This window comes from Diadema setosum, chromosome 12, assembly GCF_964275005.1.
Source record: "Diadema setosum chromosome 12, eeDiaSeto1, whole genome shotgun sequence".
Classification (NCBI taxonomy): Eukaryota; Metazoa; Echinodermata; class Echinoidea; order Diadematoida; family Diadematidae; genus Diadema; species Diadema setosum.
The window spans coordinates 23,002,605-23,028,360 of NC_092696.1; the positions used below are offsets into that span (position 1 = coordinate 23,002,605).

The 25,756-nt window shown below is 36.8% G+C and overlaps 1 protein-coding gene across 1 annotated transcript; it reads right to left on the reverse strand.

The window, feature by feature from the left end:
• Nucleotides 1-15,870: 15,870 nt before the first annotated feature.
• Nucleotides 15,871-25,104, reverse strand: LOC140236219 (uncharacterized). Its single transcript, XM_072316185.1, has 4 exons — nt 24,684-25,104; nt 20,529-20,658; nt 17,594-17,661; nt 15,871-16,375 (listed from the first exon to the last, which is right to left on the reverse strand). The coding sequence occupies exons 1-4, from the start codon at nt 25,057-25,059 to the stop codon at nt 16,071-16,073; spliced, it is 879 nt and encodes a 292-aa protein (XP_072172286.1). The 5' UTR covers nt 25,060-25,104; the 3' UTR covers nt 15,871-16,070.
• Between the last annotated feature and the right edge of the window lie 652 nt (nt 25,105-25,756).

The following is a 25,756-nucleotide window of genomic DNA, read 5'->3' on the forward strand; positions in this document are numbered from 1 at the left end:
TTGCTTCTCAATGGTGTCATTTCGGGATCAAGGGACGCATTATTTCATTTCATATCACGATTTAAAACTCCCACTGTTTTCATGATCTATATACTCAAATGAAACATCGTGTTTATGGTTTTACTATAAAATAAAATTGTATGCACAAACACATGCATGAAATACACTTGAGCTGAATCTATTGTTTAAGAATATTATGATAATGATCATAGTGATAATCATGTTTGACATTATAAAGCACAGAACCTAGACAATGACATCCATTATCACATTCAGGTAGCGTGCGATGAGTTTATCAAAATCTACAAGAGACGTAAATATCAAAATGATTTCCATTGCGAATCTTCTTAGATAGATATCCTTATTTTTTCTCAATATTGTCGTTTTGGGATCAAGGGACGCTTTGTTTTCATTTCTCAGCGCGGTTTACATCTCCCTCTTTTTCAAGCATGATTATACCCAAATGAGGCATCGTTTATGGTTTTACTATAAAACAGAATTGCTTGCATATACACATACTGGTTTGTTATACACACATTAAAAGAAAAAAAAAACCAATATTCCGCGACCTCTTTAATGGACCGGCAACTTTCCCCATTCAGTTGAATTTATTCTACAAGATTATTATAACAAAGACAATAATGATGATAATAATATGATATTATAAAGCATGGAACCTATTATGTGCATAAATTTTTCTGCCCTGCACCTAGAATAAGTACGTATATTATTCGTTTGTTCTTTGCCACAGCAAAACATCAATTTCTGGCAAAATTTTACTCAGTTGCATGATAGTCGTAGTTTGAGCAGAAAAGAGTACGTAGGTTTTTATTTGGGTACAGTGTACTAAATCAGTTGGTTTAATCACTTCTCACCCCCCCCCCCTCCCATCTAACATCCAGAAGACATAATATATCATACTATTATAATTTTTTTAAATTAATTATCAAAATTTGCAACCCAATGGCTGAATTTTGTAATACAATGACAAAATCACAGGGAGACAAACTACTATTCGTAAAGAAACACCATATAAGAAATGAAATTCTGAAAATAATTCATATCAATAAAAAAAAAAAAAAAAAAAGTAGATTTATACCAGTGTATACTGGCAATGCCTCTGATTAAGAAAAATAACTGTATCATGTGGGGGAATAACGAATCCGCTTTTATACCTATCATAAACATATTATAAACATTATTAACATATCGTTATTCTTTAAGCAGACGATAAAATGTGTTAACAGGTTAAAGAGGAAAAAGGAAAAGGACAAAATACTAAAAGAGAAGAGAATGGTGAGAAAGGAGATGAAGAGAGAGACAGAGAGAAGGTGAAGAGACGAGAGTAAAAGAAAAAGTAGAAGAAAAAGACTAAATAGAAGGGGAAAAGAAAGCTGATTAAGAAAAGGAGTATAATACAAATCATTCGAATATAATATAATTTCTAGGTTAGCTACACTCTTACTTTAAAATGCATAACAAGTCATTCAAACATTTATGAACCGAGTTTTTGCGGTATTACATTGCACAAAAACGAAAATATTACATAAGAATTTTATTCACTAAACATCAAATCTATATCAGTATATGTGTAGATATAACATGTAAAGCATACGCTTCCTCATGCTTGTCCCAAACTGTACAATGTGCATATATCATGAGATGAAAATAAAAATGTAACTGCTCAAACAACATAAGCTATGATTAGCAAATTATACAACGTTATAAGGTTTATACATTCACAGAAATCCCCAATCTTTGTTACACGTTACAAATATAAGCCCTCCTCGAAAGGCGACAACTGTCTAATTATGATATTCATTCATTGAGTCCACTAGAAACGGTAGAGACTTTTTTGTGTCTATTAGTTTTGCATCTGATATTAGCGAATCATGGAGGCGAATCTTCGGTCATTGGTATACTGTATCTGTATACACTGTATTGACAGGCAAGTTTGTTTGATATTACAGTTCTATACGTAGATTGTTCCTCAATCACTGCATGGTAATGTTAGCACGACATCAAACCTAATGTAAATGTTTGACAGATTTTGTTTTCATGCTTACACGCATACAGACCATCTTATGATACTATACGTTCTAATAACTGATTATTATTATCATTATAATTATTATGATTATCATTATAGTAACTATTAGTATTGAGATTGTAAATCACTTCGACTGGCACTAACGCATGAATTTTTTAGCATTTATAGATTTTAATTAAAGTCTTAAAGATATTGTTCATCATTGGGAGGAGCGATTTAAAAATGTTATCACTTTGATGCGGTATGTAGGATAGTTGTATCACAAAACATCCTACTATATAATAATTTCGAAATAAAGAATAAGGTATAAGGAGATATCATTATTTTTCAATCAACTATAACTGTAGACGGTTAATTCTATATAGAAACATTCTATTGTAACTAACATTTTGAATATCTAATAATATACTTGACATTGATTATACTGATTAGCGTTATTACATTGGTTGTTTCTATCTCTAAACGCTCATTTTTTGAACTGTTTTGCAGCACTAAAACTGGGTTTTTGTTTCATCTGCAAATGGTAAATAATGTCTTTAATCAAGTACTAGTCTCTCTGAAAATCTCTCTAGGGGGTAAGCTAGCCATCAAACTGCCCTTTGGAAATATTCTATGACAGATTAACACAAGCACAAGGCTAATGCAAATTATTACCCATAGCACCGCACATATTGGTATACATACATACAATTTCATAAACTATTGGAAATTTTTCTTTCATTGATATCTTTGCATGTATCAGCAACAACAGTCACTATCATAATGCTACCATAAAACTAAATCATTTTTATTCCAAATCTTCATATTTTGATAGGCCGTACCCTTCTTGCTTTCTATCGGGAATAAGGAAGATAATTTAAAGATGAGTAGAGATACATCATTTATGTCATATACATCCTGTTTGAACCTTCTTTTCCTTTCCAGATTATAAATCTAAATAGTCATCATGGTTTTGCCAAAATAAAAAAGCGTACTGCGCGTCAAAGAATGAAGGACTTGTTGGTTGAAATGGAGAAACTTTGTTAAAAAAAAACACCCAACAACATATGTATGAATTTGTAAACCTTCAACTGTTTGTTTTTAAATTTTATTACTAGGCCTATATGCTCAAATATTCAAGTTTAGGTCACACGAAAACTATTAACGGCGTTCATATGGCATAACGAGTTTCTTTTACTCAAAAAAAATATATTGGTCATTCTAAAAGCACAAATCAAAGGTCTCCTCGTGGTTCTGATACTGCATATGACTGCAACACTCTTTTCCTGTTTTGGAATCACGGGTCTAATCAAAGGGGTACCAAATGAAAGGATCGTAAAAGAGTCCGTGGTCGTCTTCGTCATCGTCGTCGTCTTTGTCATCAGGCAATGCATTCGTAATTCTCACTCTGCGGGCAACGTACCTCTTTGGTCCTAACCACAAGTCAAAGCTGACCTCGTCTCCTTCCTTTGAGCCAGCGTGGATTGTTGGTGACGATATCAGAGCAGCGAAAAAAGACTTGTAGGGAAGCATCGCCCTCGATGTAGCCATGCCCGTCTTCGGCGTAGAAGATCTTCACAATGCCTTCCCTTTTTAACGTATAACTGTCCTTACTCTTGTTATTCTTTCGTGACTGTCTCTTCCTTTGCTGAGACGTTGCCATTCTCTGTAATGTATTCAAGTGCAACAATGGGGAATAGCAAAGGTCGGTCGAAACAAGTTCAGACAGCAGGACTACACCACTGACATGTTATACGTATAGAATCCTGGTTTGTTTGTTTGTTTGTTTGCTTGCTTGCTTTTTCCTGGTTGTTTTGGTCGACGTCCTAGAACTCGCTCGCCAAAAATTAACAAAAAAAAAAGATAAGAACAAAACGTGATGATGACGCAGAAATATACACATTTCGACTCATCACTCGCGCATACTAATTTAGAGTATTTTTCAAGTCCTCAGTTTGTTGGTATGAATCGTTATCTATAAGGCCGTCACTATGTCTTGATTAGAATTGTAAGATTTAATAACCAAAAAAGACAAGGATTCCATGTTTTGTGAGCTGGAGTACAAAAATTTTCGGCTCTCTCGCCAAAAAAAGAGAGAAAAAGATAAGAACAAAACGTGATAATGACGCAGAAATATACACATTTCGACTCATCACTCGCGCATACTAATTTAGAGTATTTTTCAAGTCCTCAGTTTGTTGGTATGAATCGTTATCTATAAGGCCGTCACTATGTCTTGATTAGAATTGTAAGATTTAATAACCAAAAAAGACAAGAATTTCATGTTTTGTGAGCTGGAATACAAAAATTTTCGGCTCTCTCGCCAAAAAAAAGAGAAAAAGATAAGAACAAAACGTGATAATGACGCAGAAATATACACATTTCGACTCATCACTCGCGCATACTAATTTAGAGTATTTTTCAAGTCCTCAGTTTGTTGGTATGAATCGTTATCTATAAGGCCGTCACTATGTCTTGATTAGAATTGTAAGATTTAATAACCAAAAAAGACAAGAATTTCATGTTTTGTGAGCTGGAATACAAAAATTTTCGGCTCTCTCGCCAAAAAAAAGAGAAAAAGATAAGAACAAAACGTGATAATGACGCAGAAATATACAAATTTCGGCTCATCACTCGCGCATACTAATTTAGAGTATTTTTAGGGTCCTCAGTTTGTTGGTATGAATCGTTATCTATAGTGCCGTCACTATATCTTGATTAGAATTGTAAGATCTAATAAGCCAAAAAGACAAGAATTTCATGTTTTGTAAGCTGAAATACAAAAATTTTCGGCTCGCTCGCCAAAAATTTATCAAAAAAAAAAAGATAAGAACAAAACGTGATGGTGACGCAGAAATATACAGATTTCGGCTCATCACTCGCGCATACTAATTTAGAGTATTTTTCAAGTCCTCAGTTTGTTGGTATAAATTGTTATCTCTAAAGCCGTCACTATATCTTGATTAGAATTGTAAGTTTTAATAAGCAAAAACGACATGAATTCCATGTTTTGTACGCTGAAATATAAGTTTTCGGCTCGCTCGCTGCGCTCGCTCGCCAAAATTTATCCAAAAAAGAAGAAGATAAGAACAAAACGTGATGGTGACGCAGAAATATACAAATTTCGGCTCATCACTCGCGCATACTAATTTAGAGTATTTTTCAAGTCCTCAGTTTGTTGGTATAAATCGTTATCTCTAAAGCCGTCACTATATCTTGATTAGAATTGTAAGATTTAATAAGCAAAAACGACATGAATTCCATGTTTTGTAAGCTGAAATACAAGTTTTCGGCTCGCTCGCTGCGCTCGCTCGCCAAAATTTATCAAAAAAAAAAAAGATAAGAACAAAACGTGATGGTGACGCAGGAATATACAAATTTCGGCTCACTCGCGCATATACACTAATTTAGAGTATTTTTTCAAGTCCTTAGTTTGTTGGTATAAATCGTTATCTATAAGGCCGTCACTATATCTAGATTAGAATTTTAAGATTTAATAAGAAAAAATTACATGAATTCCATGTTTTGTAAGCTGAAATGCAAAGATTTTCAGCTCGCTTGCTGCGCTCGCTCGCCAAAATATATCAAAATTTATTTCATTTAAATCACCCTCAAAAGACCCCTCTTAGGTGCTTGAAAAAGCATATCATGTGGACCTTTTTTTAAAGTCCCTACCGGGATGGGGTTGGGGTTGAACACTTTTTTCAGAAATTTGCGCAATTTTCGCGCTTGCCCCGGGCGCCGTTTTCCCTAGATACGCCACTGGGGCCGCAGGCCCCTGGACCCAATGAGGTACCAGGCGAGCTGGACCCAACCCACAGAACTCAGTCTATACCAAAGAGATTATACCACAAGAGGGCGTAGTCCAGTAGAGAGGCAGCCGCGCGAGGGAGCTGCCATTTTGCGTTGTGGGAGCCGCCATTGCACGGATCCTGTACAGTAGATGGCAGCGCACTGTTAAATGCGCTCGACTTGAATATTCGGCGCAGTGACCTTGCGTTGTTTTATTGTGACGTCACAATGGTCATGTTTAAGCGTCATAATGGTGCTGATGTTGTTTGATTTTATGGCGTGAGTGGGAATGTACGCGAAACAAACGTCATAGTGCTCAACCACTGTCTAGTCTACACCCAAGTTCCCACTGTTAATTTTGCGAACAACAAAAAGGTCTGGACTCTACTAAATGGTTCAAATGATATGGTATCATCGCAGAAACTAATATTTAAACAATTAACCACATTGCGATTCTGAAAATGAAAATGTGTAATGAAGAATAACATATCACTCCAGATATGATATGAGAAGATATGACTTGAACGTAGACTTAGATCCAGTGCCAGGAGCTGAGTGTGCGCTCCCTCTTCAATTTTGGACGCACTATTTGTACGCACGCGTATGGCGACTACTTACTCTGTAGGTATAATCTCTTTGGTCTATACACACAGTTCTGTGACCCAGCCGCTAACGCGGCTCGGTCCAGCGATCACTGCTGTAAACGCGTTAGTCTATTTTCAGACACTACTGAGAAGCAGGCAGCGCGCGAGGCCTTGTCCAAAGGTTACATCGATCCCAACTTGTCCTTGCCGTTGTGACATTTATGCTTCCTACCAAAATATCGACTGACAATGTATGTTTTGGGGCTGTCCGCACGTCCAAGATATCTGTAACAAAGTTAAAGTCAACCCTTCGCACATAAAATTCAGATCCTTTGACTCTCGTACTGGACGAGACGTTTAAATGGTTATGAGGCTACCACAGGGATTCCAAACAAATCTAACTTGGTGAACCTTATTGAAAATGCCAAAAATGCTGCTTTGGGGTTCGAAATGGTGCCAAAATCTAGGTAAAATTACCCAAATGATAACAAAAAACAAAACAAAAACAAAACAAAAAACACCCCACAAACATACACACACAGAAAAAAATCCTCAAATCAGTCAGTCGGTGTCATACAGATAAAGATACTGTTTTTACGATTTATACTGAATAATATAGGCCTACATGACTGTATAAACATACATACCTTCATGATAATTTAATAGGCCCTACCTTATAGCGAAAGTCGACGCAAATCAAATGTTGTTATTATTAAACAAGGACATGCCTTTGACAATAATTAATAAGTGTCTACTTCCCTTAATAGTCATCAAGTCTGTTATATAAAATGTGCCATGGACAAAATGTTTACATTCAGTCAGTTCACATGTAAGAAATCGCTTACCTATACCAATATGATTAGAGGAAGAAGAAGAAGAAGAAGAAAGTACGTGGACAAGCTGAATCCATGTAATCAAAATCTGTCAGCCGTGATACATCACAGCCTTCCATTGATAATAAAAAAGAGAAAAGACAACACCAAAACCAATGCCTGCCTATATGGACTTAGCCCTTTTTACACTTGTGTTTCTTAACCCCGTATTTTCTCTGACCCAGGACTATCGTTAGTCCCGTACTAATTTTTTCAGCTTTTTACACTCGCCAATAAATCCCCCACCGTTGGTACGGGACTAGGCAAAAATTTGCAAGTGTAAAAAGCCCTTTATAGAATTCAGTTCCAAACGGTTTAAAGGGATGTTATAGTATTGGTTGAGATGAGGAATCAGCTTTTACCTTTTTGCAAAATACTTAGTAACCACTGTATGAAATGCTAAAGCGCATACAAGGAATTCAAAGTTTATTTGATAAAAGTCTGTTTTGAAGTGGCTGAGATATCCAAAAACAAAGTAAAACAAAGCGATCCTAATAAAAGGTGGGTCCCACCTTTCATTAGAATTGCTTTGTTTTGGATATCTTAACCATTATAAAACCAATTTTCAGCGAAAAAAAAAAAAACAACAACTTGGATTTCCTTTTAAAATAATATTCTCTTTCATATTTGATACGAGATTTCTCATTATCTCACAGAAAGCTGGAAATCTGAAGCCCCTTCTCTACCAAAACTATACCATCCTTTTATCTCTCTGTGTGCTACGTTTATTTCCTGTCGATTGGTATGTGGAAATCAACGTGCTCTTCTTTATCTCATCGGCGCAGGGTTAATAACTAAACGTTTGAAATGAAATGAAATGAAATCCCTAATAGCTAAACGTTTGAAGGTCATGTTTACCCAAACACTGGTAAAAAATAAATAATAAATTATGTGTGGATTGAGCGAATGCAGCAAAAGGCCCTATTAGTAGAACACGTCAGTGAAAATGTGAGGAAAATAGAACAATCCGTCAAAAAAAAATTAATTTTTAAAGTTTCAATACAACGATCGCTGGATGGGAAGACTACTGGAGTTAAGCATGTATTGGCAAAACAAAGATTGCCTTGATTTTTAGAATGATCTATTTGTTGTTAGAATTAGAAAATTGGAGCTACACATCTTATCAAAATACACTGTATTCAATGGTAAATTTTGATATTGCCTTAGGAAATTTGGAATATAAAGGCTTTGTTGATTGTCATTCAAACAGACATGCAAATAATGATGGTCAATGCCTTGATAGAAGAACTTAACCTATTGGGTATTTGGAGAAAGTGTCACCCTTGATAACCCGGATTCAAAAGGATCACATGGTTTGTTCTCGACTGGATCATATTTCTAGTGGGTTTTTTTTCCAGATCTACTAAGCGATGCTGAGAGTTCAAATATTATGAAAGGCAGTGATTTTGACATTAACTGTAATTTGATGAGTTCATTGACGAGCATTTAATTGAAATACTTTCTGGTACTCACTGAAGTGTACTTTAACAGGACATTGTACTGAATATTGTTTTAGGCAAAAGAAAGAATGAAGGTGAAAAAGAGGAAAGAACACATCATGATAGTCAGTTTGTTAAACCCTGTTGTCATCATCATGCTGGTAAATTTTGTATAAAATAATTCTATTGTCGTCGTGCGTCTAACATGTCTAAGTCAAACCTTGACAGCGAAAACGGGAGAATGCGTTACGCGAACAGGTGCAACGCGTCCAAAACGCCTTCTGTCTCTTCCTTCTTATGGGCCTGTGACTTGGTCCTTCGGATATCTCCTAACCATAGAGGCTATTGACCGCGTCTTCCAATATGGTCCTTAATTCCTTCCAAGGCTTCCCTGACCTACCGTCAGGGAAATGTTGCTGTGCCTCCTGGTCTCATCGCCTCTTCCCGCCTGCCCGAAGCACCAGGGAGATTTGCATGTCGACGCTACGCGGGATTCGATCCCACTTGGCATGTCGTAATCTCTTTCTAGACATTGTTGTAAATATATTGAACGAGAGGAAAATGACATGTTGTTCTTTCTTGGATATGAAGGATATGGTAAAATAGAGATGGATAGAATCAAGGTCTACCCAATTACCAAAGGATAATATGGCTGTTTTGTATATGAATAGACCTCTTTATCATCAAAACATAAACGTTAACGCGTTATTATAATCGATTGATACTTTCTTTTGAATTGTTAATGAATAGGCCTACTCGACTTTATTTTTTGATACACAAGTCGCATATACCAGTACTCAAAAGGGATGCATGCGCTGTGGATAGCAATTATTTTTTGAATTACTATCCGATGAATTACTATCCGAATAACCCTAAACTCCTATTAGCTCAAAAATCAATTCGGCATAACGGGCCTGATATTTGGAATTCACTCCCTCTCCACATAAAACAGTGCACATCTCTCTATTCCTTTAAGGCAAATACAAAGAAATATTTCTTGGCACAATATCATACGGTACAGTAATCATTAAACATGTACCTCTTATACTCAACAACAAGGCAATATTTGGTCCACCCCCTTTTCCTTTTCTTTTACTTTGCTGCTTGACCCTTCGCCCATATTATAACATATCCAATCATTTTCTTAGAAGTGCTGACCATCAACACTTTCGCGCTTCATCACCTGCACACGCACTCACAGGCACCACTCCTGTTTACCAAGTAATTGTATAAAACTGGATTTACGCGCACTTTAACATGGCCCATCTGTATTAGTGTTCAAGTACTACAATAAAAAATGGTAATTTAACTCTGGCTGTCCGTCTGTTCAAGCACGGCTTATAACGGCGGCCCTCTGCATCATATGTATATATTATATATTGTACTGTGAATTAAGTCATTATTGGCCATATAAACATTTTGTATGTTATTTAACGTTTCATTTGTCTTTACATACAAAATATGACTTACTATGTAATATGTCAATAATTTTCAGAATTGTATTTGTGTAATTGAACCTGCCTTTGTTATTTTTGTTATTCTGAAAGAAAATATGAAATGCAGAAAATAAAATCTTTTCAAACAAACAAACAAACATATCTTTTCTTGATTGATGTAGAGAGTATATACTTGGATACAAATACATTTTTTGTAAATTATTTCACTACTACAAACACTGACAAATATAGGTGTAATACTAGCATTCATGTGTGCCAGGGACTATGAAAAAAAAAAGTAAGCGGGGGGGGGGGGGGCAAAAGCTATTTTAACTCTACGGACAGCGGAAAATACATAATTTATATTTCTATGTACATATTTGTATAATTTATCTTACTTTTGTATCACTATTTGAAATGTTCGGACCACTGCTGATACTAGTAGCATACTACCGTATTTCGTGATTGACTGGCAATCTTGTTCTGGATATAGCTTGGTAACGTGCATAGAACATATTCATATCCATTAAAAAAAAACCAACAACAAAAACAAACAAACAAAACCTTTCGACAGTTCCCAAGTTATAGCGATGTGGTAGAATGAGCTCCTTTGTACTGGAGTAGGGGTGTCATAGTACTGATGTAGGTAAATAGGGTTGATTGAGAGATGTACATACACTTCACATGGAAAATAATGGCATACAACCGAAACATAATAAGTACACATAAATTTGCACAGTGCTTTGTGTGTGCGTGAATGTTGTCAGATTTTGATGAGTAAAATTGGTTTGTCAACGCGACCAACTGAACTTAGAAAGCGTGAAATGCACTTATCTTGCACTTTCTCTACGGCCTCACAGAACCTCGTCTATTGTAATATATGTATGAATTGTTTAGCTTGATTGATTTTATTTCTAATGTTTGTATGTATGATTTTTTTGGCTTAATTGGTTCATTTTTTTTTCAGAATTATTTTGTATTCATCCATTTCCCCCTCCCTCTTTCATGTGAAAACAGCTTTACCGTAAGCTGGAGTGTTAACCAGAGTACAAAATTTGATACTACACCTGTACTTACTGAGACAAGTTGACGTTTCCTTGCGGTGTATCAATTAACATATAGCCTAGGAATGATAACGTCACGAGGTTTGGTCACAAAGAAAGACAACCACTTGTCATAGATGTGGGTGTGAATACGTGTTTAGAGTGACGAAGTCACCATTAATATGTTAATTCTCAATTTTGAGTCAGTGGTGGATAAGAGAATGCCGATGCTTCCTTTAATCCAGCAAATCCCAGAAACCGCAGTTATTGGTTATCTGTCTATTGCTATAGATTTTATTCTTATTTCTACTATTGATGTTGGAGTTTGTTATGAAGCAATCATAAACTTCTTTCATTTGAACCATCTGATGTTCATATATAATTGTCGGATTATTTTGCAAAAGTCTCTTGTACATGTGTTACTATTAAATTCTTCAATACTTGGCAAATATTTTAGTTCCTACAATAAATTTCCCGTATCATCTTTCTCTCTCAATTTCTTTTCTGATGTTGTGCAGATATCATTCATTCAGCCAATTCTACTAAAAACTTTCTGAATTAGAATGAAATGTACGCAGTGAAATCCTGAAGAGTCAATCTATTTTCTTTTTATATATATCGAGAAGAACTTCATTTCTGCTCTTTCTGTAAATACTGCAAATACTACTTTTAACAAATCAGTAACAATCAGACAAAGTCCATTAATCATAAGGTGGAGAAAAATGTGTGTATAAAGTTAGCCTACAGAAATAAGAAAATATAGCTCAGAAAAGAAAATAATTAAGCATAGCTTGATTTTACATTTTGAGGGAACATAATCATCATATATCTATGTATAACTCTTGATCCAGCTTATTAAAGGGAGACATTGTGTAGATAACAATGTCAGTAGTAAAGCATTAGATGGGATATAAAATAGTTGAAAACGTTAAACACAAATTGTCTCCTGAAAGCCGAGTGCCTCCTTAATGTAGTTATTATGAGCATATAATGTTTCCCATAGATGTAACGTGTAGATTGGCGCCATGTTAAGCATAGCTTGAAGACATATGGCTGGCCTTATTTGATACATGACAAATATTGTGTCAATTAAATTCTAAACCGTAAAACAAAACAACAAATTGGGTGCTTCAATGTCCTATATGTTTGTTTCGTTTGATGGTTAGTACAGGTCTGCAGGTTGGTTTAAAGCGAATACGGCTTTATAAAATCATGGATATTGAACAATGAGAACGGAACTGCAACAAAGACTGTCAGTTCTAATAATGTATCATAAACACACACTTTGAATATCAGAGCCTTCAAACCCCATTACTTCATTATCGTTTACGTGAAATATTTGAGATTTTCGCCGTTTTCTTTGATTTTGTCCTCATTTATCAAAGCTAGCTTGAACATGACATGGATATTTCACCTTAAACGAACATTACACACAAACATTAGGGTCCGACAAATGAAATCGAAAGACCAAGTTGTGAATTTATTGCATCATTACTGTCGACTCGAGTGCCTGGTTATATCTATTGAGGAAAGCATCGTACTATAGGCCTTAATACCTTTGCTCGAATGACTCAAGACACGAAGGACCTATGCAAATTAGCTCCACAATTCCTGTTGAAGCAGAAGAGGTGTAACAGCACTTTACCAAAGAGGACAATACAATAATTACATTTGTATAGCGCTCTTTCAAAATACAGTTGTTTCACAGTGCTTTACAACACATAATCATCTAGCACAGCTATACGCTATACATACATTATACTCTAATGCGCGGCAATTAAAAAAAATAACAACAAATAAACAAACTCAATAAAAAAAAACTGCTCAATTTTCTTTAAATTGTACATTGTATATACAAAAAAAGCAATTATAAGTCTAAAACACAAACACACACACACACAACTCATCCAAATCAACACTATACCATCACCAAAGGACATAGACTATGACCACACTATAATTCACTGAAATGAACAATATACAAAAATGGATATATACATTAGTTTTGACCATGTGGATTGTTCTAATATTGCTCATATCATTACTGAAAGAAAAGGGAATACAGATACTACAACTTGATAGCAATATTATTGTTACGCTGACAAGATACTTAAAATACATACGTTAATTATTTACTCAGTTAAGTTTGTGTTTACTTTCAAACATTACGTGGTATTCAACTTTGAATATCACCTTCTCTTGAAAGAGATGACAATATTGAGTGAACATAAGAAGTCGTTTACTTAAATTACTTCATGACAAATGCATGATTTAGCACTCTCTAAAGTGAGATTTATAAAAACAAATACGTTTACTCCAAGGTGAACTCCAGGACAAATAAGTTAGTCTGAACAAAGAACAAATTGTAACATGGGATACAACAGCGAAAGTTTGATCAGAATCGGATTTAAAGACGGGAGTTCAGACATTTGAGATTTGCCACAATTTTTGTACAACAGTTCTTGAACAGTAGTTCATATGAATGTTACGGAGTAAGCTGATATTGTCATCAGTTTAAATTTCCTAATGATTGCGTACAAAAAAAAAATGATAATAAGTTAGCTATACAGGATCAGAATATGATCATTTGATAAAAAACGGTAAATTCCCTGATTTGATATGCACACCGTATGGCAAATTGTGAGGGCATGACATCATTTATTCACATCATCTAGGATACCCTCGAAAAAGTGAAGCTTGTGAAATGAAGGATCCTCATAATCACAGCGAACATGACAAGTAATATTCAGCAACTAATCAAATACTAATAGTATAAACAACTATATAACATAACAACTACAACAAGCATGGGGCATGGATAGAAAACAAATATTTAGAAAAGGGACATGAAACAAAACAAAAAACAATCGCAATGTTACGAAAATAATTTATCTATTCATTCATTCATATTCTCTTTAAAAGATACAGGGTAGGCACATTTAGTTTGCTAACTGCTTTACAATGGCGCCCTGTATATCTATAAACAAAATAAATGAAAAATACATTTATTTATAATGATAACTGTGTCATGAATCACACAATTACAGAACAATGGCATAAACAAAAGAAATAAACTTCTATTAGATTTTCCCTATGCAAGCACACCATCCAAGCACATCAATATGATATAATATAATATAATATAATATAATATAATATAATATAATATAATATAATGTAATATAATATAATATACTATAATATAATATAATACTGCATAATACAACAAAATACACCATGATATAAGGCACAATAGTTGAGTATAGTATAAATGAAATATGTTGAGAAATAAAAAAACCAATTTAACTTAAAGATAGCACCAATATTCTTTGGCAACAACTTACACAAATGATTGATGTGACTCTTCCAATATCTCGATTGCTCATCACGAAGACCAAGGAAGTTAGTTGATGTAACCCTATCTACACTGTATCAACACACCTTAAAAGGAAATAGCACCTGGCAACGTGTTAAGTGTATTTCTATTAATCATAAAATCAGTTTGTTGTTGTTGTTTTATAAACGAGGGGTTTATGTTTACACGAGTCACTTTTTTTTTTTCTTTTTGTTCGGGATCTTTGAAATCAAGCTCGCAGGATGCAGACCGATAGTTGTAAAGTGATTATTGGCCTGCAGGAAATTTAATGATTTGATATGCACACCGTATGGCAAATTGTGAGGGCATGACACCATTTATTCACATCATCAAGGATACCCTCGAAAAAGCAAAGCTTGTGAAATTAAGGATCCTCATAAACATCTTTGAATTCAAGCTTGCAGGATGCAGACCGATAGTTGTAAAGTGATTGTAGGGCCTGCAGTCTAACTCTAAACGTTTCACATCAGGTGAAATTAGGTGGGGCAAGCCACTCTCGCTCTGGACTTAGAATTGTTTTCTTGTTTTGTGTATGTGTGTGTGTGTGTGTGTGTGTGTGTGTGTGTGAGTGATTACTTTTTTTTTCCTGCAGTTGATTTGCAGTTGATAATCGGCTGGTGAGCAAGGAATTGAGTCTTTGGACCTATACCCTGGAACTTAAGAGAACACTTCTTTCATTTCAGTCTCACTCTAACATACCAGTAAGTGCATTTTCTATCACATTATGTACATCGATGATGTCCACAGAGACATAATCAAACTCACAAAATATTCCATGACAGATTTCACTTACCTTTCCATGAAAGTTCTAAGGTTATGTTCCTATATGATTGTACATGATATATAGGCTATATACGAAGAGCTTGCTTCCAAAGGGCAGTAACTAATAATGATAATAGCAATACATTCTGCTTATATAGCGCATGTTACACTGAAGTCTCTATGCGCTTTACAACAATATTCCTATGATAACAATACAATGAGAAAATACATACGTAATATAAGAAATACAATGACAACAAAAAAGAAATTACGAATGACCAAAGTATTGATTAAATAAATGAATCCATCATTTTTCAATGGATTTAGCGCCTTTTTGAAGCAAGCTCTTCATATATATATATATATATATGTATATATTATGTATGTTTAAATTTGTATACATTAATACACATATTTTATGTATGAAATAATATGCAGATACACTGTATATGCTCAAATCGTTCTTATGCAAGATTAGTTAATTCGTTTAGTCAAACACATCAATAATACAAGTTAAAAGTAAATAATGGAAGTCTCTCGAATAATCAAAAGAGGGCAATGTAGAGAACAAATTACTATGAATTGAACAAACGAATAGTGCATAGGCTACATAATGAATTATGACTGACTGTGTTTATGTTGGTGTGCATGTGTGCTGTGTACGAGTATGTTTGTGTGTTAATATCTGGGTATGGCTATGTCTGTATGTAGGTGAAAGTAATGCAGGCCCTGCCGTGCTACTGAATGCTACACCATCCCTTTTCTTCCTTTTTCTCCTCTCCTGTTTTCGTCCTTTCCTCCTCTTCAGGCTCATCAGTTAGCAAAACTTGCATGATTTTATCCGCTTCGATCATGCACTGATACAAGACTTCAAGAGCGGCGAGGTGCTTTTCGCTGTCGTATCGGAAGTCAGTGAAGGTGTAGTTCTCGACCAAGAAGACGTACATGATACCGACGTCCTTGAGAGTCTTTTGGTAGTTTGAGAGCGAGTTGGCATCTGACGTACAATTTTTGTGAGTGATGACAACTATAGGAGGGTACCCTGTGAGACAGAAAAACGTTAAATAGGCTATTACTTGGTAATGACTATCAGACAGCTGAGTCATGCAGGGAGGTGGTATGAGACTGGTGGTGTATACTATAGTACACGCCTTTCCATTGTTCTAGAACCACCTCCCCATGTATGAATTTACAATTACCAGTGTTTTTTTTAGCTAATGTTTCAATATTTTGTGGATGAATTCGATATGACTTGACGCACACTGATACAATTCGGGTTTCTTTACTAATTTGTTACACAATGTACACCGTATCTTTATGCATATTTAATCATGGGACATTTGTGTGTATGCCTGACAGTATGTACACACTATGTCTGTGTATGTTCTAACTTAGGGAAATTTTATCGCCGTTACCTCGATCACACACATAATTATGTCTTGACAAAGGAAAAGCTGGTCGATAGCTCGAGAAAAATGAATAATTCTATAATTGAACGAAGTTCCTATATCTACTCCTTCCGCCTAGCATGCTATCACCTAGAGTTACTATGCCTGACGAATTCTTGCACCTATCTATCATATACAGAGTGGTATTATAACAATAATGGTTATCACAGTAATAACAATAGCGATGATGGTAGCAGGATAAATGAGATCATAGAACAAATGCGTGAATGTATATGGATTATAATAAGTATATATATATATATTTATAGTATAAACAGAGGGCCTATTTGTGTGTATAGATAACTATGTAAAGAGAGATTTTGAGAAGTCAATTTTTTTTAAATCGCCGTCAACAAAAACTTTTAAATTAAGGGCTTTAATGATTCCCCTGAAAAGTTGCAAAATACTATGACAATCCAAGCTAGCCCCCAAGAATGTAGTGATGTGCGTATTTATCAAGAGTCCAGTGCAACTCAGCTAAAGGTCATTCTAGAGTGAAGTAACTAGGATTTTCAAGGGTCATCCCACAAGACCGACACCCATGAGTCATACAGCCCAAGAGTTGGCATTGAGTCATGCAGTCCATGAGTCATACAGCCCATGAGTTTGACACTTACAGGCAAATGAGGTCCATGAGCTCGACAGTAGATGAAAAACAGCTCTCGAGTTCGGCATTACAACAACAAAGAGGCTTAATGTGTCGGTCTCGTGGGCCTTCTTTATTCAGTGTCGAACTCATGGGGATGTATGACTCGTGGGCTGTATCATTCGTGGGTGTCGAACTCGTGACGTGCACCCTATTTCATACTCACCAGTCACTTTTTTGATAGTCGCAATCAGATGTTCCATGTCAGACGGCTGTACTGATAGTCTTTGTGCACTATAGCGACAGATACAGAAATACAAACGAACAAATACAAATCCAAAGGAAATAATACGTGAGGTATATAAATTTAGATAAACTCAACGACAACGCTTTTATTGAATAAGACGTGAGCGAGTCAATTCAACTCTTTTTTTTTAAAATAACCTTGTGGATCCATTCTTATACATGTATGTATGTTCTTCTGTGGCTGAAGTTATCTACCCACATGTAATCGAAAATGAAATTACCTGTATCACGTATGAATACGCGTTTCTACAGAATTGAAATATATTGGTGTTTGTGTCGAGTATGAATTTTCCGTCAACTGAATCTGAATTCAGACACTCTTCATTCTTTGCTGCAAAGTGGCGTACCGTGGGTCAAGACATTGGGAGGGGGGCACCTCGTGGAAAAGTAATTTTTAGGATGACAATTTGTGTATGCTTGTGCGTGCGTGCGTGTGTATGTGTGTGTGCGCGTGTGTGAGTGCGCTGTCAGTCTGCAAACTTAATTGGGAGTACAATACATAACGGGATGTGATACATTCCACAGCGTAGTCATTGAACAACATTGCCACAAATAGGACTCTTCCTTTTACTGTACGTTTAGTCAGGGGTGGATCCAGGAATTCCGTAAAGGGGAGCGCAAAGCGAGCGGAGCGAGCGGGGGGGGGGGGGGAGGGTGTGGGAGGGGATACGTCCCCCCTCCGACGGTAGGGAGATTGTTTATATTTATGTTGGTCATCGTGCGATTTCATGCATACTTTTGGCAGTTTTTTTTTAATCATTTTGTAACTGAATAATTCTGGAAAATGAAATGGAAATATTGCTTTACTCGAGGAATGTGAAATATGAATGCAGTAGAATTATATAAACATGGTTTCTGCGCTCATTAAATATATGACTGATTGATTGATTGATTGATTGATTTATTGATTGATTGATTGATGATGATGATGATTATTGAAATGTACCTACATAATCCCAATATTACATTAATTATGAATTATTAATTATGATCATTTTTTTCTGCGAAATTAGATTATATATTTCTGACAACCAAGGACGTGTAGCTCCATTCTCTTATTGCAGGTTATAACTGCTGGCATTGCTGATAATTTGCCTTATAACAATACCCTCTAAAGTCATTCCATATATCCAGAACCATCATTTACTTCACTTATTTGTGTGTGCGAGCGAGCGAAAGCGAGCCAGCGCCTGAATAAACATGCTCTTTTCATGTGTCTTGAATACATATGTTATCATTTTTGCCCAGTAAATATCTTCCCGAAGTTCCAGATGCAAAAACTCCTTTCTTGTCGGCGCAAAGTTTGTTATATGATAACAGTTTTCCTTACATTGATTATGGAATAACGATGTAAAACGACAAATTACTGGCAGCAACATCAGGAGAGTTGTATAACAATTAAATGCGAGCGAGCGGAACGAGCGAGCTTGAAAATTTTGACATTTTACAGTCTAAAAAACTATATTTTTTCGCTTTGGAAATTAAAGGGGGGCGCCCGGTACGCCCACCTGGATCCGCCAGTGGTAGTCAAGGGTGTCGGTTCATGTTCATGATTGGGGGGGGGGGGGGGTATGACCAGCGAGGGGGCGTCGAAGTGACCAAGCGGAGGAAGGATATCCAAAATCTGCACTTTAGAGCATCCCCTAATTCATGTATATTGTTTGTGTTCGTGTGTGTGTGTGTGTGTGATTAAATGTTGTGGTATCGCCCTCCCACACGAGTGACTCATTCAAAAAATCTGTGTATGAAAATAATTCCATTTTTAAAGTGAAGCCACCCTCAAAATGGTGGTTTTCTGCGTGATTAAACGTCTAAAGTTACGGCAAACGTAACAAAATATAAACTTCCATAAAATACGATATACATTATAAATTGAGAACTCGCCAAAACGAAGGCAGAAAATTTGTTTTACAGTGCTCGAAGAAGTTTTATCATACGATGAAGAAAAACGATATTTCTGCACAGGTTTAAAAACATATCTTGGGCTTATAACATAATTATATGGGTGACCATTTATCATCATATTAAGTCTAATCGCATGCACATGATGCTTCTACCTCACTAGTTTGTTTTTTTCCCAAAAGATTGATCAAAACTGAATGAACGTTACTTTAGATAACGAAGGAAAGAGAGAGAGAGAGAGAGAGAGAGAGCTAGGGTTTTGATAAGACTTTAACGAAACATTTAAAACAACATGGTCTCAAATGTAATATACACGATTCTTACATGCATGGAGTTATTAACCGTACTTACATATTTTTACAATTTTCGTAAGTTTTTTTTTTTTTTTCACCAGCGGATTGGGGGGGGGGGGCACGTGCCTCCCCCCCCCCCTCCCGTATATGATACGCCACTGCTTTGCTGGAAACAATAAAACATTTGAGCCCTTTTCTTTTTTTAACCGCCTAATTTTACAATTGATTCAAGATTGGATAGACTGATTGCTGATGAAAAAGCTTGGAAAGTTGAGCGAAGTTCCTGGAAACATTAAGGCCCGAATTCACAAAGGTGGTACAATTGAAGCCATGGTTTAAACCATGGACAATTTGTATGGATCACCAAGTGTCGCATGGCCTATTTCGTTACGAAATCAGTCATTTCGTTGACGAAATGATCATTTCGTAACGAAATGACAACATTTCGTCGACGAAATGGTCATTGCGTTCACGAAATGTTGTCATTTTGTTAACGAAATGGTCTTTTCGCCAACGATTATGACTGATTTCGTTTCGTAACGAATAGGCCATGCGACACTTGCCGCTCCATACAAATTGTCCATGGTTGAAACCATGGTTTCAATATTGTACCACCTTTGTGAATTCGGGCCTAAGAGTCAATTATATCATGACCTATACCTTAAAACAAGAATTGCGCAATGAATCCTCTGTCCTTCCTTGGCCAGAAATACCCGCTCAAAGGGCCCGGCGAGTTTCGACATGATGGTCTTGTCCCACACCACTTCTGCACCATCTCGACGTGCACCAGCTGTACCAGAAGATAATTTTATGACAGACAGATGTAATGTTTGCGTTTCTGAATGAACGTTAATTTCTTTCTAGTACAGGGAGGGGTAGAGGGTTGTTTTAAACGTTGTGGTGGTTTTTTTTTTTTCAACAGGTCAAAGCGGATTACCACGTAAATTAAACCAGCACATACATTCCACTTCATCGCTTCACTCCAAGAGAATGTATCATTCTGAATGAGATGCATTGCTCGAAGGTACATGTTTGCCGACGCAGGGTTCGAGCCAACACCCTTCTCCTTGAAAGTGCGTCCACTATAGACGATGACATCGCCACTGCTTCTTGCGGGAATATAGCCACAGCTATTAAAATAATAACCATGAAACTTTTTTTGTCACCATGTGTGATAACCATCACTACGTGAGAGAGAGAGAGAGAGAAAGAGAAAGAGCATTCGAGCACGATTCGCGAAAGATTCAGTGCCGAAGAGCAGTGGACCTACACGTGCCAGAGTGTGTGTAACGTTGTACCTTCCACAGCATGCATACATACATACATACATACATAACTCATTTTAGTGACGAAGTGGAACTGCTCCATTGAGTGTCGCAACGAGGTTCAGTAATACCCCATTATGTAGGACAATTAGAGAATTAGAGCAACTAGAGCTAGAGAAGCGCACCTGAACCGCTTTGAACTCTGTATGAACAGATAATTGGGCCCTGGAGCGCTCTCAAGTTATACCCCTCTTGGGGCTAGGATTCTAACTCTGTATAAACGGTCACCAACACTTAGAACACTCCGAAAGTGATATGCGGTGAGCGCTGCAAAGTGCATACAGTCAGGGAGGTGCTCACCTCCCTGATACAGTTTAGTAAACTGTGCATGTACGTGTTAGAAGTTGCTCGAATATCACCATGACAGTTTTATGCCCCTCTCATCAATGCCGCCTGTAGTCTCAGTGGGTGCCAAATCTCTGTATGAACAAACATCCCACAGAGGGACATAAGTCGAAGAGCTTCTGGAGCGTTCCTTGGCCCTGCTTTGTGTAATGCCAGAAGAGCCCCATGACGTGGACTCAAGTATAACCAGCGCCCTGCCTATGGCATAAGGCACCTTCCAACTGGCGACAGATCACTGCCATACAGCTTCATGGTTTGTCGAGAAACAATCTGCAAGTTATCATGATCATATGATAATTTCATTAACGAAATGACAACATTTCGTCTACGAAATTATCATTTCGTAACGAAATGTTGTCATTTTGTTATATCTGGAGCCTCCGACGATCAGTTCACAGGCGACTTATTCCCCAGGCAGTCGCAGGGACGTTGCCGCGGCGTTGGTATTTCACCATGCGTCTCCGCAAGGTCGTGAAGATGTCTCGCAGACATCGCGGACAAAAATTAGTGGCCGTGTCACAAATGTACACACAAGTAGTTATGTACATGTATCAAGGCTGTATGCATGGTTGTTTTAATGTGTATGTACACGGGGTGACCAGATTAATGGAGAACATTCTATATGATATACATGTAGATATAGTACATACAGGCTGACCAGATCAGTGGAGAATTTTCTAGGTGGTATACAATGTAACTACAGTACATGCATGTGACAGGAAATACGTTATAGCTCACTCAATCTAGAATTATTTCACCCATTCCAGAATGTTCTGGGAAGTGCTTACATATTTGGCTGAGTGAGGCACTGTCCCTGTAGCCCAATGTGATTGGTAGTTAATTTTGGCAATGATGTTATGCACATAGTTAGGCAGTGAGTCATCCAGGATTCCTGGAACTTGGACTTGCTAGAATATTCAAGTGTGTAGCCCCAGGTTGGAGAAAATTACAGAATGTACTAGAAAGGGGTGAATGGATAGTATATAAGCTGGAGAAATTCTTAGGTAGGCAGAGTACCCAACACCTCTGCTCTGAGAGTTACGTCACTTCTGGCTCTGAAGCGACTTGTTATAGTCAGTCCAGTGTTACCTGCTGACCTGTTACGTTTGTGGAGATACGGCCTGGGAGACATTTTGCCTGCAGATAATTAATTTGCCTACATTGGAGATAGACTCCGTATTTTAGTGTCAACGGACATTGTTACGGCAAAGCTGTGACGGGCTGGATTCCTTGCTGGACATTATAAAGTGAATCATCATTCAACGCATTGACTGGACGTGGTCGTCATAACATTGGAGACTGCACATTTCGCTGTGGACCTATACCCTGGATCTATAACGTGGATTATTGCAACCAGTGCTTCTGGATTTACGTTGGAGGAATCATTCATGGGTGCATCAAGGATCATTCATTTGTGCATCGAACATCGTAGTTGGACATCACCAGGGGACTATATGGACCTTGTGATTTAAGATGTGGATGTACCACGTGTAAGTGATTTCATTACCGATTCATGATTGTTTCTATTGATCATTATTGTACTGATGTAAAAAACCGATTACGAGTCTGTACCCACAATATCACTGTTAATAAATCGCCTGAACATTAGCTGATGGTTTCTTTTGTGCCATCATTCTCAGATTGATTTTGGTCGTAACAGCCGCAACTAAGGAGACGTCGCAGAGGCGTCTCCAAGACCAGCTGGAGGGTGGGAAAAGTCTCCGAAAAGGTAGGTCGAACTTATTCGATTCTCCCGCGATTCCCAGAGACCCAGCCAATCCCAAGAAGACGTCACGGAGACGTCTCCTCAACCCAGCAGCGAGACTCTTGAGTAGCCACCAGGTCGCCACCTAGACTCAAAACCAATGAGATACACACTTTAGTGAAGTCACAGTACGTGTGGAAGCGATATATTTTCCCTACCAAGTCTCACATCATTATCATTTGCGATTTCATTTCAGTTGCAATTTGCGATTTGAGCCTTCAATAGTTCCCGTCAATTGGACCTGATGGAGAGGACTGAGTGGAAATAATGGTTTTATACCCAAGATCCCACGCATTTGTATATCAACATTGTTATCATCTTCATCATCACTACCATCATCATTAATAACATCAAAACGATTATCAGCTTCAGCACCATAATCATTGTCATCTTCATCGTCATTATCATGGTCATCATCATCACTTCATCTCGGGATGTATCAGTTTCATGTCTCATAACAAAATATATGAATTATCATTAAATTCTCTTCCCTCCCTATTTTTCCTTTTCTCTTCAGCCAGTCTTCTTTGATATTAATATGACTTTATGTGGTATGTTTGGAAGCTGATATTTTATAATGATTACGCTCAATATCATATAAGATTATGAAAGATTACTGACATAATGATTATTTGCAATATTCTTGGAATTCAGTAAGATGTATTGATATCGTTGATGCAATTATTGTTATCATTTATGCAGATGCTAAATTTGTTTTTGTGTTACCTGTTTCTGGGTGAGTTTGCCATAGTTTATCTTGGGTTGAGAGGAGAGGGCACTGGGACTGGCCAGGTTATGTTTTTATTATAATGCCAATCGAGTCAGTTTTATGTCACGCTTCAATTCAAATGTTTCTTCCAACCTGATTTTGTATGTATTCACATGCATCCATTCCTTATTAGACGATTAAAATGAATTGAACTTAGATTGAATTGATTGGATTTGGTTTACAATCATTTTGATTTGTATTGGTATTGAAATATTAAGACTTTTTGATAATCTTACTTCTTATAAGTCACAATACAAGGTATTCGAAGCACTTTATCACATCTGTAAATTTGCATTTTAATATGATGGAGTATTGTTTTGATATTTTATTAAATGCTTTCATTTTATTTCATTTTTCATTTTCTTGTGAATAATTCATTTCATTGTCGAGCTACAAAAAAAAAATAATATGAAATTTGCTGATTTTAATGGGCAAGAATTGGCCACCACAAAACGAACAAAAAACAAAAATGTAAGTGCCGAGACCTGAATACATACCGGGTACACTGATTCAAGTGTCTGATACCATCACCAAGGAAAAACTTTATGCTCATGCAAGACCAAATATTCCGTTACTAACATCATCAAACATGAAACAATTCAGCTGCTTACCGAGCTGAGCATTCACTTCACACATGTACTTCAGACTGAAATCCTTCATCCCTCTGTTATCGCACACGGTAAGACCTGACGAGATATCATACGCATCGCGCCTCGTGGACATCGCTGCCTGTGACTGGTATCCCTCGGGCGCCATATGAGTCCACACAGGTATAGCTGTCGTGTCTGTAGCGTATAGAAACGAGTTGATCAAGGCCGATTTACCTACTCCGGGTCCACCAAAGAGGCCGATTCGTGTTTGTAGAGGAGACCGTTTTGGTCGTTTTTCCTTCAATCTAATTGTACTTCCCGGGCGATACTGTTTGATTTTCTCTTGCAGTTGTGCAATCCTTTGAAGATCATCTTCTTTTGAAGAAATGTCCGACATGCTGAGCAGGCGCTAAAGACACAAAATCAAGACGGCGCAGCAAGCGAATTAGTTGTTGTCTCAGTGACTACTACTGTCCGTTCGTAATTCTCAGGCTGCTGTGATCCGATGCCTTAAATCGGTCGAGTCGTCAACCTCAATACCAAATTGAATATTAAGCAGTGCAATGACTGAGGTCACTTAACAGGGATCTTGGGTTGTATCAGGGATCTCCTGGCTGTATGATATTACACCAGTTTTGGCGTGGTATGGAAAGCCATATATTGCAAAATTTAGTAAAACCTTAAGAAGAATTTCAGACTCCTAATTGGTGGTTTCTAAATACTGATCATGAGTTTTTAATCTGCGCAAACAACAGGGGAAAAGTGCTGATGAGATATTTCTATACTTTGCAAGAGCGAGTTAAACCTTCGATATTACTTCTGTATGTACCAGACGATTTTTTTTTAAATCTCTATAATCATATTTAGTCTTAACTCTGTATGAGCAAAGAAATATCTCTCTTTGTCTCACCCCTGTACATGAAATGAAAAACTTTTGATTCCGGTTGAAAGGGAAGAATCTCTTTTAATATGTGCCCCTGATATGGATGCCAGAAGTTCTCATCTTTAAATAGTGACTGTATTTGTTGATGTGTAGGTGCACTAAACGTTGGAAATTTCTCAGTGAAATAGCACGAATCCTAATGTTAAAGACC